Source organism: Pelophylax lessonae, assembly GCF_965119305.1.
Source record: "Pelophylax lessonae genome assembly, chromosome: 2".
In the NCBI taxonomy this organism is placed as follows: domain Eukaryota; kingdom Metazoa; phylum Chordata; class Amphibia; order Anura; family Ranidae; genus Pelophylax; species Pelophylax lessonae.
The window spans coordinates 99458194-99472397 of record NC_138769.1 but is presented as its reverse complement, the minus strand read 5'-3'; the positions used below and the strand labels follow the sequence as shown (position 1 = coordinate 99472397).

Sequence of the window (14204 nt, the reverse complement as noted above, 5' to 3'; positions counted from 1 at the left end):
GGGCTCCTGAAAATAAATTGTAAAAAATAATATTGTAAAAAAAGAAATAAAATGGTAAAACATAATAATAAAATAATTGTGTTATTACATTGTAAATGATTCGCTTTGAATATTAACCACCTCAATACTGGGCACTTAAACCCCCTTCCTTCCCAGACCAATTTTCAGCTTTTAGCGCTGTTGCATTTTGAATGACAATTGCGCGGTCATGCAACATTGTACCTAAACCAAATTTATGTCATTTTTTCCCCACAAATAGAGCTTTCTTTTGGTGGTATTTGATCAACGCCAGGTTTTTTTTTTTTTTGGTGCACAAATAAAAAAAGAAGGAAAAGTTTGAAAAAAAAAAAAAGTTTTTTTGTTTAGGTTATAAAATTTTGTAAATAGATACGTTTTTTCCTGCACTGATGAGCACTGATGACGCCGCACTGACAGGCACTGATGAGGAGACACTGATGGGGTGGCACTGATGGGGTGGCACTGATATGCAGCACTGATGGGCACTGATAGGTAGCACTGATATGCAGCACTGATGGGCACTGATATGTGGCACTGATAGATAGCACTGATATGCAGCACTGGTGGGCACTGATAGGCAGCACTGATGGGCACTGATAGGCAGCACTGATGGGCACTGATCGGCGGCACTGATGGGCACTGATAAGCGGCACTGATGGGCACTGATGGGTGGCACTGATGGGCGGCACTGATCGGCACTGATGGGGGGCACTGATGGGCACTGATAGGCAGCACTGGTGGGCAATAATGGGCACTGGTGGGCGGCACTGATAGATGGCAATAACGGGCACTGGTGGGCAGCACTGATAGATGGCATTGGTGGGCAGCACTGATAGGGGGGCACCACTGGCAGGCTCTCTGAGCCCTGTTTCCCATCCCTGGTGGCCATGGTGGGCATCCCTGGTGGTCATGGGTGGGCATCCCTGGTGGCTCTAGTGGCATCCCCTCCCCCCAGGGCTGCACTGGTAATCAATCATCTGATTACCAGCACAGACCTCCCCTGTGATCAGTGAGTAATTAGAAATACTCACTGATCACCCCAGCTGCAGAAACGATCCTCTGATCTTCTCCTCACTGACAGGATCTGTCAGGAGGAGAAGAGATCGAAGCCGTTACAACGGCTGTATTGACATTACATGACGGCTGTGATTGGTCACAGCCGTCATGTGATCAGGAGGGCCAATCACAGGGCCCTCCTGCCGAGTCTCGTTGCTCTGTGTCCTAGGGACACAGGCACATCGAGATCGCGCCGCTGCGCGTGCCCGTGGCGGCGCGATCTCTCTCCTTCTGAAGGACGTTCCGGAACGTCCATTCAGAAGGAGGAAGCTCCCACCCGGCCGTATATGTACTATGGCCCGGGTGGGAGGTAGTTAAAGAGGAAGTTTGTGCTGCAACCTATATATATATATATATATATATATATATATATATAGTATATATATATATGAGTGTGTGTGTGTGTGTGTGTGTATAGATAGATAGATAGATAGATAGATAGATAGATAGATAGATAGATAGATAGATAGATAGATAGATAGATAGATAGATAGATAGATAGATAGATAGATAGATAGATAGATAGATAGATATAAATAGAATACATCGACAGTATTGGGACGCCTGCCTTTACACGCACATGAACTTTAATGGAGCGCAGTCATGTTGGAGCAGGAAGGGGCCATCCCCAAACTGTTCCCACAAGGTTGGGAGCATAAAATTGTCCAAAATGTCTTGCTATGCTGATGCCTTAAGAGTTCCCTTCACTGGAACTAGGGGGCCGAACCCCTGAAAAACAACCCCACACCATAATCTCCCTTCCACCAAATGATTTGGACCAGTGCACAAAGCAAGGTCCTGACCTCAATCCGATAGAACACCTTTGGGATGAATTAGAACGCAGACTGTGAGCCAGGCCTTCTCATCCAACATTCACCAACTGAATAGCTGGTACTTACAGGAGGTTGTCTGGGAGCTATTGAAATTATAATATATACAGTATACTTATTGCAGATTAGGCAAAAACTTCAACCTGGGACCTGAGAAAATATATAAAAATGTATGTTTAGTAATGATACACAAATGCTTGTTGGATGATGTGATGCATGAAAAATATATATTGGTTTATATGTATATCTAAATATAACTAAAGGATAGTACTGATTTCTTCTTCCTCGTTTAGGCCATTGGGCTTGAGGGTATCTAAGGTATAGATCCAGAGCGTTTCACGCTTACATAGTCTAGAGAAACATTCTGCTTTAGAATGATCCTTAGGAATGACTTCAATAATCCAGACTTGTAGGCCTACTGTGGATTTGTACCTCCAAAAAATGTTGAGGGACACTATGTTTGTCGCAGCCCTCTTCGATAAAACAACGGTGTTTACCAAACAGGGGGCAGATAGTGCATCCCACATATAAAAGCTTACATGGACAAGTAAGACAATAAACCACATGATCAGTAGAACAGTTATACAAATTCTCTAGGTGGTAGGTCTTATATTTGTGTGTAAAGCTTTTTTGGCCATATGTGATAAAATCACAAGTCTTGCATGATAATTTGCGACAGGGGTACCTACCTTTTAAGGGGAAGAAGACATAAGGGCTTGGGATCTTTTAATTATTTTAGTCTACTTGGGGTTATTTTGTTTTTGAGAGTAGGGGCTCGCCTATAAGTGACTTTTGGCTTATCCCCTAAGATAGATCTAAGGTGAGGATCTTGTTTTAAGATATTCCAGTATTTGTTAAGGATATTTTCCTTTGTTTTTATATTGGTCATCATGATACCTCGTGATAAATCTAGCTGGCCGATCCTCAGCTGGATTCGTAGTTGTTGATTGCTTACCAGGAAGATACATACTGTATGCCTGGTCAAGCACTATATTCCAGTAATCTTTTTCCAAGAATTTTTGTCTCAGGAGAGTACTCTGGGCAATGTAGTCAAGATCTCTAGTATAATTCTGTCGAAGGTGACAGAATTGTCCTTTAGGTATATTTTTTACCCATTGTGGGTGATGGCAACTCTTGAAATGCAGATAACAGTTTCCAGCAGTGGGTTTTGAGTAGTTACGAGCCAAGATGTGAGCGCCCTTGTGACCTAGCTCTAAGTCTAAGAAGGCTATAGACTCCTGATGATGAACTGACAGACCCATATGATTATTGTTGCAGGGAGTGACAAATGCCTCTATCTGGGCGGGAAGATCATCCCAGATACTGGTTGAACTGGATGGACTATTGTCTTTATTCAACCTCACCTACTATGTAACTATGTACTATGTATGATAATCAAGATGTCATCAATATACCTCATAAAAAACACTAGATGCTGTGCAAAGGAGTTGGTATTCCAAATGAATTGATGTTCCCAATACCCCATGGTTAGATTTGCGTATAAGGGTGCAAAATTTGCTACCATAGAAGTGCAGTTCAGTCCACTCAGTTTGCCCACACGGCGATGACCCGGAACCACCTTATCCTCGCTGGAGATTACACGCTAGGTTGCGGCTACCTATCCTCCAGGTGGGACGCGTGGATCTTCCTGCTGCTGGAGCAGCTTCACCACAGATGAGCTTTATATTTTACATTTATGTGAGTTTTTACTTGACTTTCTGCTCTACACTCAATAAATATTGCACTTGGAGGCGCTCTCCTGTTCTCTCCCTTATTTCATTTATCCTAGCATTGGCTTCCCTCCAGAGGAGAAACTTTGCCCTAGTGATGATCTTTTATTAATAACTTCCAGCTCACTTACTTCATCCAAAATGAACATTTAATGGACTATATGGACTTTCCTAACTAATACACTATATCTTGCTTGTACCTGAACGCCAGCAATCTATGTTTATGTCCTAATTATTTCCACAAAAACTCTTTAAAAGGTTTTCAAACTTCAAAGGTTTAAGGCGTAGAACAGGAAAAAAGTATATTATAATATTGATGGATTGCAGCCAGCAGGTTCCACAACAGGCTCCCTTTGTAGCCTTTGTTTTACACAGGATGAGCCTTTCATTCATATTGTGCAAACAAAAAACTTCATAGACCCTTCAGAGTGCGCAAATGTCATTTTTTATACGGCTTCAGACCACCATTGTATAGTCACTATATTGCAAAAGTATTGGAATGCCTGCCTTTACATGCACGTGAACTTTAATGGCATCCCAATCTTAGTCCGTAGGGTTCAGTATTGAGTTGGCCCACCCTTTGCAGCTATAACAGGTTCAACTTTTCTGGGAAGGCTTTCCACAAGTTTTAGAAGTGTGTCTATGGGAATGTTTGACCATTCTTCCAGAAGCCCATTTGTGGGGTCAGGCACTGATGTGGGAGAGAAGGCCTGGCTTGCAGTCTCCACCCTAATTCATCCCAAAGGTGTTCTATCGGGTTGAGGTCAGGACTCTGTGCAGGCCAGTCAAGTTCCTCCATCCCAAACTTGCTCATCCATGTCTTTATGACCTTACTTTGTGCACTCGTCCAAATGATTTGGTGGAGGGGGGATTATGGTGTGGGGTTGTCTTTCAGGAGTTGGGCTTGGCCCCTTAGTTCCAGTGAAGGGAACTCTTAAGGCATCAGGATACCAAGACATTTTGGACAATTTCATGCTCCCAACTTTGTGGGAACAGTTTAGGGATGGCCCCTTCCTGTTCCAACATAACTGCACACCAGTGCAAAAAGCAAGGTCCATAAAGAAATGGATGAGCAATTTTGTGGTGGAGGAACATACCTGGCCTGCACAGAGTCCGGACCTGTACCCGATAGAACACCTTTGGGATGAACTAGCCCGGAGACTGCAAGCCAGGCCTTCTCGTCCAAAAACAGTGCCTTAAGTCACAAATGTCCTTCTGGAAGAATGGTCAAACAATCCCATAGACACACTCCTAAACCTTGTGGACAGCCTTCCCAGAAGAGTTGATGCTGTTATAGCTGCAAAGGGTGGGCCAACTCAATATTGAACCCTACGGACTAAGAGTGGGATGCCATTAAAGTTCATGTGCATGTAAAGGCAGGCATCCCAATAGTTTTGGCAATGTAGTGTAATTATGTATAGATGTGCAATAGAAATCCCTATATATCCAGGAAATGTGAAAATGCTACAGATAGGGAAAATTATAATAAACACAGACTAATACCTGAAGTTTAGCAAAAAATACCAGACTGGCAACACATTAAAACTACACTGAACGAAGGGTGCGTTCCCTTACCCACCATAAGCCATAGGTATTAAAATATATCTTTTATTCATTATTCATTCCTATAAAACAATAAAACATTGTACTGTATACATGTACAAAAAGGGGGGGGGGGGGGGTTATTGGTCGGCCAATAGTGTACTGGTGATTTAGCGCACACAATAGTTAAAAGAGAAAATTAGTAATGAGAAAAGAGAAGACAATTACTCTCTCCTATGGAGTCTCAGATTGTGCCTATCTAGACAAGATGGTCTATAACATTGTTTCTCAGCCTTTGTTCAGTCAAGGCACCCTTTAAAAACTATAGACCATCTTGAGGCACCCCATTCTAAAATGTAAAAACTATTCTAATAGTTTTACATAATGCAGAAACATCTATAAGTCCAAGAAAAACACTCAGCGTTAAAGGTAATTTATTCTTCCAAAGCAAATACACTTTTGCAAACTGGGACTGACTAGTATTCCAATGTTTTTCTTCTCCCTCTCTTTCTTCATCATTCAGCTAATGTGACCCCATCGCTGATGAAGAGGGGCAGGGGAGGGTCAAACAAGGATGCTATAATGCACGAGACTGACATCCTCCTTATCAACTGATGATGCAATTGGTCATTAGGACGCCGCAGTTAGAAGGTTGTAATTGTGCACAATGAAAACCTGTGACTTAAGCCTCGTACACACGATCAGATTATCAGACGATCTTTCGTCCGTTTTTTGTTGCATGCTAGTCTCATGTCAAAAGTGAAGAGGTTACTTTCATACGAAAATTCCCGTACGATAGAATTCTACTCCAGAAGTGATGTCATGTGTTGAATTGTTTTGTACGTGTTCTTTCATTTCTGAGCATGCCTAGTCTTGCTCTTATGATTTTTTTCGGACGAAAACTGTACTATATAAACGAAAATTGTACGTTGTGTTGACGTACGATAAAAATTTTATAGCCTGCACATCCAGTTTTTGTCGTCCGAAAATTCGTAATCGGCTGTCGAAAGCACTATACTAACCATCCGAAAATCGGCAGATCGTTCGTCGGACGAAAATTATACTTCCGATTTTCGTATCGTGTGTACGGGTCTTTAGTGTAACTAAAAGGCCGCCTTCACTCACACACTGGCATGCATACAGTTTTTGGGCAATTTTTAGGCATTTTACCAAGGCACCCCTGGAGAAACCTCAAATCACATCAGGGTGTCTGGGCACACTGGTTGAAAAAGGCTGGCCTATAATGTAGGCTCTATCTCTCTGGCTCATGTCTATATAGATCTTAAATATCTTTTCTTGTAGCAAAGCTATCCACTGGAGCTAGTTTCTATATGTTCACTGCCCACAAAACTTGGTGGCTGTCTGGCTTTAGGAGCAGCAAATATGACCTGCCTGGTCTGAATCTCAATGCTAAAAAAGCTATTCAAACCTTCCTCATAGCAAATCTCTCTTTCATATGCTCTCTGGTCAAGTCTGTCTCAGATATATCTGAATATAGCCTATCAGAAGCTGGATAGCTACACACTGTTGAATTGGATGGCTACTCTTGCTCATCAAACCTTCTTAATACATATATTGCTCTCAAAATAAAACGACTGACTAACAAATAGTCTGACAAATATTGTCCTGCCTAGTCTATTTCTGAAGGCTAGAAAAACTGGTCAAGCCTGCCGCATCAAACAACTAAATGCTATTAGCACTGGTAACTCCTGCCAACCCTTAAAATAACACCCTCCCCACAAACCATGCTGTACCGCAAATCATTTTAGTGCTCCCATAAAACTATAACTCTACATGTTTCTCTTAATAATAAGCTTCGTCAGGAGTGAAAAATAAATGAACCAAAATAAATGCACCAAAGTAAACTTTGGTGCATTTATTTTTCACCCCTGACGAAGCTTATTATTAAGTGAAACATGTAGAGTTATAGTTTTATGGGAGCACTAAAATGATTTGCGGTACAGCATGGTTTGTGGGGAGGGTGTTATTTTAAGGGTTGGCAGGAGTTACCAGTGCTAATAGCATTTAGTTGTTTGATGCGGCAGGCTTGACCAGTTTTTCTAGCCTTCAGAAATAGACTAGGCAGGACAATATTTGTCAGACTATTTGTTATAGTTTTTTGGGAGCACTAATATGATTTGGGGTACAGCATGATACAGAGTAAGAAAAAAATGTGTTTGTATGGGCGCTTCCATGGATCTTGTCAGGGAGTTGTAGGTCGCTGCACCTGGGCAGCACTTGAGAGGAGAAGCTCCTCTGGAGATAGTCAAGACAAAAAAGCAAAGCACCTCTAAGTGCAGTAACTAAAAGTATTTATTAAAAAAAGTATAAAAACACTCACATTGGGCTAGATGGGACATGAGCAACATAAGCATGATTGTCCAGAATCCATCTGGAATCGAATGGGCTTTTGTACGGACACCCTGAGATCCGCTTCCAGTAAATGTTTCCTCTCAGCTGTGTGCGGCATGAGACCCCTGGCAACAGGTCTGACGAAGGAGCCACGCATGCTCTGAAACATGTAACTGCCCATCCACCCGTGTCACAGGATACCGGCCGCTCACATCCCTGCTCTGTTGCCAGGGGTCTCACGCTGCACACAGCTGAGAGGACGCATTTACTGGAAGCGGAGCTCCGAGTGTCTGTACTAAAGCACTGTGGCCCATTAGATTCCAGATGGTTTCTGGACAATCATGCTTATGTTGCTCATGTCCCATCTAGCCCAATGTGAGTGTTTTTATACCTTTTTTAATAAATGCTTTTAGTTACTGCAATTCAATACTGCCAGCCAATTCAACAGTGTGTAGCTATCCAGCTTCTGACAGGCAATATTCTCTGAGACAGACTTGGCAAGAGAGAATATGAGATAGAAATTTGCTATGAGGAAGGCTTAAATAGCTTTTTTAGTATTGAGATTCAGACCAGGCAGGTAATCAGTAGTGGCGCAGGGGCACCGCCCCCCCATCCATGCGTCTGGCCCCCTATCTACATTCAGGGCAGGCTTGGGGCGCAGAGCACTGCACACTGAACCCACCCAGATGTGTGACAATAGCGAATTAATATTTGCTATTGTCACACTGATTCTCCTCCCGGTCAATCAGGAAGCGGGTCTTGAGACCTGTTTCCCAATTGGCCAAAGGAGAAGGCATCCTATTAGTGGAGGAGAGAGGAGACGGTCGCCGAGAGGGGACATGGAGGAGACCGAGGGGGAAGCCGTCGCCGCTTTTCAGTCTGGAGGAACAAGGTAAGTGAACTGGCACCTGGAGGGGGTGATATGGTGTGGACTGGACTCTGGAGTGACGGGGGGGGGGGGGGGCTGTGTAGGTGGTCAGGTCTGTCTGCCACCCCCCCAGACCGATGGAGCACCAGCTCCCACTGCAGTTAATTTTTGCTGCTGCTAATGCCAGACAGCCACCAAGCTTTGTGGGCAGTGAACATACACATGCTAGCTCCAGTGGATAGCTTTGCTACAAGAAAAGATATTTAAGATCTCTATAGACAAGAGCCAGAGAGATAGAGCCTACATTATGGAGCATCTTGTCTAGATAGGCACAATCACGATCTGAGAGTAATTGTCTTCTCTTTTCTCATTACTAATTTTCTCTTTTTACTATTGTGTGCACCAAATCACCAGTACACTATTGGCCAGCCAATAAACCCACCCTCCCTTTTTGTACATGTATACAGTCCAGACAATGTTTTATAGGAATTAATAAAAGTTATATTTTAAAACCTACAGCTTATGGTGCGTGAGGGCAGGGCCGGAGCAAGGGGTGGGCAAGAGAGGCCGGCTGCCCTGGGCACTGTGATATCATGTGAAGTGGGGGGGGGGCACCACAAGGGGGTTGAGGTAGAGAAGATTTGTGTTGAGAGGGGGAATTTGGGGGGCGGCAGGGGATTTGAATTGTTCTAGGAGGGGAAATTTGGGGAGGTGGGTTAGAAGTTGTTATTTGAGATGATTTGTGTTTTGGGGGGTGAAGATTGGTGCTAGGAGGGGGGATTTTGGGGGGTTTGTGCTAGAAAAGATAACATGAAAGGGAAGGAGCGGATTTGTGCTAGGAGAGGAATTTTTATTTTTTTATTTGGAGGGGGATTTGTGCTAGCAGGAATGATTAGGGGTATTTGTGCTAGGAGGGGAAATTTGGGAGGAATTTGTGCTGGGATGGGGGGATTTGAAGTGGGGGGAGAGGATTTGTGCTCAGAGGGGCATTTTGAGGGATAGAGGATTTGAACTAGAAGGGGTGCCTTTTTTTTCTAGTGGAAGGGGGTTAATTTGTGCTGGGGGCATATGGCAAATGAGAGGATTTAAGCTTGGGGGGTGGAGGGAAAGGGGATTTTAGTAGGAGGCAGATTTTTTTTGGGAGGAGGGGGAATTTATGCTTGGGGGGGGGGGGTAAGCATGCATATTAGTGCTCAAATTTTTTTGTGGGGTGGGGTGGGGGTTTTTGCAGACACACAACGCTCATAAATCTTGGGGGGGGGGGGGCGCAATTTGCATGGTCGCCCTGGGCTCTAGATGACCTTGTCCCGGCACTTTGTAGGGGAACGCACCCTTCGTTCAGTGTAGCTTTAGATTGGGAAACTTATTCTTTCCTTAACCACTTCTGGACCGAGTCTTTTTCTGACATTTGTTGTTTACAAGTTAAAATCATTTTTTTTTTTTTTTGCTAGAAATTTACTTAGAACCCCCCTTTTTCAGATAAAGGTTGTACATAAATAAATACAAGCTGACATTGTAAGCACCCCGTCAGTTGTAAATGGTTTGTCCCAACCCTTTCATGGCTACATCTGCAGGACAGCTTGTTTTGCTGAAAAACAAAGAGACTTACTGGCAGGATTAGCAGGTGAAAATAAAAGAAAGAAAGCCTAAAAAAAACGAAAAAAACAAAACAAATGCAGCCATCACATCTAGAAACTGGTAAGCTGCAATATATTAAATATTTGCTTTTGGGTTTAAGCCCTGCTTCACATATGTGCGATGACAGACATCCCATGTGATGCGCAGCACACTGCTCTGAAAATCACATGCAATGTTTGTGCGATGCGAATTCCGCCATACAGATTGTATGGCTGAATTCGCATCGGATTCAGACACAACACACACAGGACCCTTTTTGGGTCCGCACCAGAATCGGATCGAATGGTGGTTCACACCCATGCGATCTGATTCATGTCCGAACTGACAGCTCGCACTGCGATAGGTGAACTGATCTGGGGGTGTCGTTAACTTTGTATTGAAACCCCCAGCGATTGGCATATGGCAGTGTGAACTGCCTGCGATTTGAATGCGATGTGGGAACCCGCTGTTCATTTCCAGGGTGCCCGCATCGCATATATGTGAGCCGGCCTTAATACCGCTTTAAAACCTGTCATGTTTTCATTGCTCTGTGTGTCCCTTCTAGGGACCATGACCACCAGGACTGGAAGTACTGCAAGTCATAGGAAATCAAGAATTTTATAGTTGGCACTAGACTACTAACAGGAGGTAAAGTGGGGTACACACTAGAGCTGCACGATTCTGGATACAATGAGAATAATGATTTTTTTTTTGCTTAGAATAAAGATCATGATTCTTGGTGTTACATCATTTTTTACATTATACAAAAAAAAATTGGGCTAACTTTACTGTTTAGTTTTTTTTTTTTAATTCTGCGTTTGAAAGACTCCTGCGCAAATACAGTATGACATAAAAGATTGCAACGATCACCATTTTATTCTCTAGGGTCTCTGCTAAAAAAAATTTTTTTATATATATATATATATATATATATATATATATATATATATATATATATCTATATCTATAATGTTTGGGGTTTCTAAGTAATTTTCTAGCAATAAATACTGATTTAAACTTGTAAGCAACAAGTGTCAGAAAAAAGGCTTAGGCCCCTTTCACACAGGGAGTCCTTCGGCAGACTCCATTTTTCTCCGCTGAGCAGGCAGATGGCAGCTGTGTCTCCGCGCTGTGTGCAGAGACGGAGCTGTCAGGTCCCCACTGTTCTCTATGGGGGAATCGGATGGGAATAGACCGTCTGTCTGTTCTCATCCGATCCGATCCACTGGACGGATGGAAAATAGGGATTCCATCCGTTCGGATTTGACGGATCGGATTGGATGTCAGAGAACATGTCCCCATAGAGATGCATGGGGGCATTCATTCAGATCCGCCAAAAAAAAAAAAACAGACAGGCGGATCTGAACGGTCCGCCTGTGTGAAAGGGGCCTAAGTCTTTAAAGCAGGGTTCCACTCATTTTTGTGTTTATTAAAAGTCAGCAGATACACTTTTTGTAGCTGCTGACTTTTAATAAACACACACTCTTCTATCCCACGATCCAGCGATGCGGCCACCGGAGGCTCAATCCTCTCCTCTCGGCCGCGCCTGCATCTCTAGTGTGGGCACCCGGCTCGCATGCGCGAGTCGTGCTGCGCGTTGTGAATGGCCGGCCAATTAAAAACAAAATGCAAATCACGGCAATGTGGAAAGCACAGCAAAAAAAAACTACAGAAACATGTAAAGCGGTAGTAAACCGCTGTAAAGGCAAATAGACTGTTCACTTTGCAAGGTAAAATTTCCCAGAGCTTATTGCAGCCTTTCTCAAGCTTTTCAACACAGAGGAACCCTTGAAATATGAGTAACTTTCCAATCACAGGGAACCCCTGCAAAAATGACTACAGTATATCTACAACTCATGATACATTAGAGCAGCTTTTCTCAACCTTTTCAACACAGAAATAAATTTCTGGTCTCAGGGAACCCCTGCTAAAAATTAAAAATCTACAACTCATGATACATTAGTGTGACAGTCAGTGGGAAGAATCCTCGTTACTCTTGTCATCATTGGGAAGAATGGTGTCAGTGGGAACTTATCTGAGAGGCAGAAATTGCCCATTTCTCAAGGAACCCCTAGCAACCTCTGGAGGAACCCTGGTTGAGAAACCCTGCATTAGTGTGATGGTCAGTAGAAAGACTCGTCCTTACACTTGTGGTCATTGGAAAGAATTTCCACCTTACAGATCGCTAAAAGGATCAATGGTGTTAGTGGGAACTTTTCTAAGAGGGAGGCATTTCTCCCTGCTCAAGCAACCCCTTTGCAACCTCTGGAGGAACCCCAGGGCTCCACGGAACCATGGCTGAAAAACCCTGGCTTAGTGAATTCAGTAAAGTTTCATACCCTTTTACTTGCAAGGAAAATTTTAAAAAAGCATTTTTCCTTTCATTTGATAGATGATGGACGTCAATAGATCTTCACCTCATTCACTAAGGGGGAAATTACTTTCCAAAGTGCAACTTTCCCTGCAAAGTGAGCAGCTTATTAATTTAATAAATCAACCCCGCTGAGTATGACTATCTGCTTCTTCTACTCAATCACTTGCCATTTATTACATAAAGTTACACCATTGGTACGAGTGTAATATATCAATAAAATGGAAGATATACCCTCCAAAGTCTTCATATCATTTGACTAAATGCTGGCGGCTAAGTCCCCAGCAGGCAATCTTCCTCCCCAAATAGGTATTCCCAGCCTCACCTACCTCCTGCCGTGATGAAGGTCTCCGGTCTCATTTTCCCTTGTCAAATTTTGCATTTATGGAGATATTTCGCTATGGAACATGCAGCAGAAGGAATGAGACTCAGTGAGGGAAGAAATCATAGGTAGGAAATCTTGACTGCTGGATCCCAGTTCCTGGACAATCAGCCAACCAGCATCTACCCATGATGGAGATATCAGTATTTGGTGGACTGATCCTTAAACTGCTAAAAATAGATAGATAAAGGGAAGGTTCTTCGAATACCTGGCTGGAGCGGTTGGTGACTTGGTTCCAGCAAAAGGTGACACCTGTAAGACAAAGACGTGGCCAGCAATGTGATTACCTGTGCAGGAATTCTGCTCTGTTGGGATCCGCAGCTCTCACACAGTAATCTGTATTTCAGCTCCACCCTCCTTTACTTGGCAGGCACAACCCAGAGAGAAAAATGCTGTATTTCCAGTAAATGTAAAACAATGGAGTCAACATAAAGACAGGGAAGGAAAAGTATTTCTATTGACCATTGCCACTATTCCGACTCCAGCTGGGATTTGAAAGTGTGGGGTGACTGTAAACCAGTAGGGGGTCCTCTAAAAATGGGCATTGCTGGTAATATGAGAAGAGCTTAGCCGAGGTTTAAAGAACTCCAGCCTGTAAAAAACACACAGGAGGGCGCAACCACCTTATGCATTACCATAAGTAACTTTTATTTATTCACATCGACAAATAGATACTCACATGCAATAAAAACATCAAGCAACACATAACCGATCCAGCTGGAACGCAATGTAGTACGTTCTGGGAACAACTGGTTGGACAGCTGATGCATTTCGGGGGTCATGCCCCCTTCCTCAGCTGGAGCAGTTATGTGTTGCTTAACGTTTTTACTTGCATGTGAGTATCTACAGTGTATCCAGAAAGTATTCACAGCGCTTCACTTTTTCCACATTTTGTTTTGTTACAGCCTTCTTCCAAAATTAATTAAATTCATTATTTTCCACAAAATTCTACAAACAATACCCCATAATGGCAACATAGATGGGGAGTGTCGGTGCACAGCCGTTTTCAGATCTCGCCAGGCATGTTCAATTGGGTTCAAGTCTGGGCTCTGACTGGGCCACTCAAGGACATTCACAGAGTTATCCCCTAGCCAGTCCCTTGATATCTTGGCTGTGTTTAGGGTCATTATCCTGTTGGAAGATGAAACTTCGCCCCAGTCTGAGGTCCCAAGCACTGGAGCCTCTGGAGCAGGTTTTCATCAAGGATGTCTCTGGACATTGCTCTATTCATCTTTTCCTCGATCCTGACTAGTCTCCCATTTCCTGCCACTGAAAAACATCCCACAGCTTGATGCTGCCACCACCATGCTTCACTGTTGGGATGGTATTTGCCAGGTGATGAGCGGTACCTGGTTTCCTCCAGACATGACGCTTGGTATTCAGGCCAAAGAGTTTAATCTTTGTTTCATCAGACCAGAGAATTTTGTTTCTCATGGTC

General features: G+C 43.3%; 1 protein-coding gene across 2 annotated transcripts in view; it reads right to left on the bottom strand.

The window, feature by feature from the left end:
• Positions 1 to 13104, bottom strand: part of LOC309547716 (interferon alpha/beta receptor 2-like) — a 52019-nt gene extending 38915 nt beyond the window's left edge. The window contains exon 1 of one of the 2 annotated variants that reach the window (XM_082247665.1): positions 12975 to 13104. Coding sequence is in view for 1 of the 2 variants with exons in the window: in XM_082247664.1 (XP_082103790.1) it covers positions 12714 to 12744 (31 nt within the window). In the remaining variant the exon portion in view is untranslated. Of the gene's footprint in view, positions 1 to 12713; positions 12925 to 12974 lie in introns of those variants that run through there. The other variant, XM_082247664.1, reaches the window with a different exon arrangement.
• Between the last annotated feature and the right edge of the window lie 1100 nt (positions 13105 to 14204).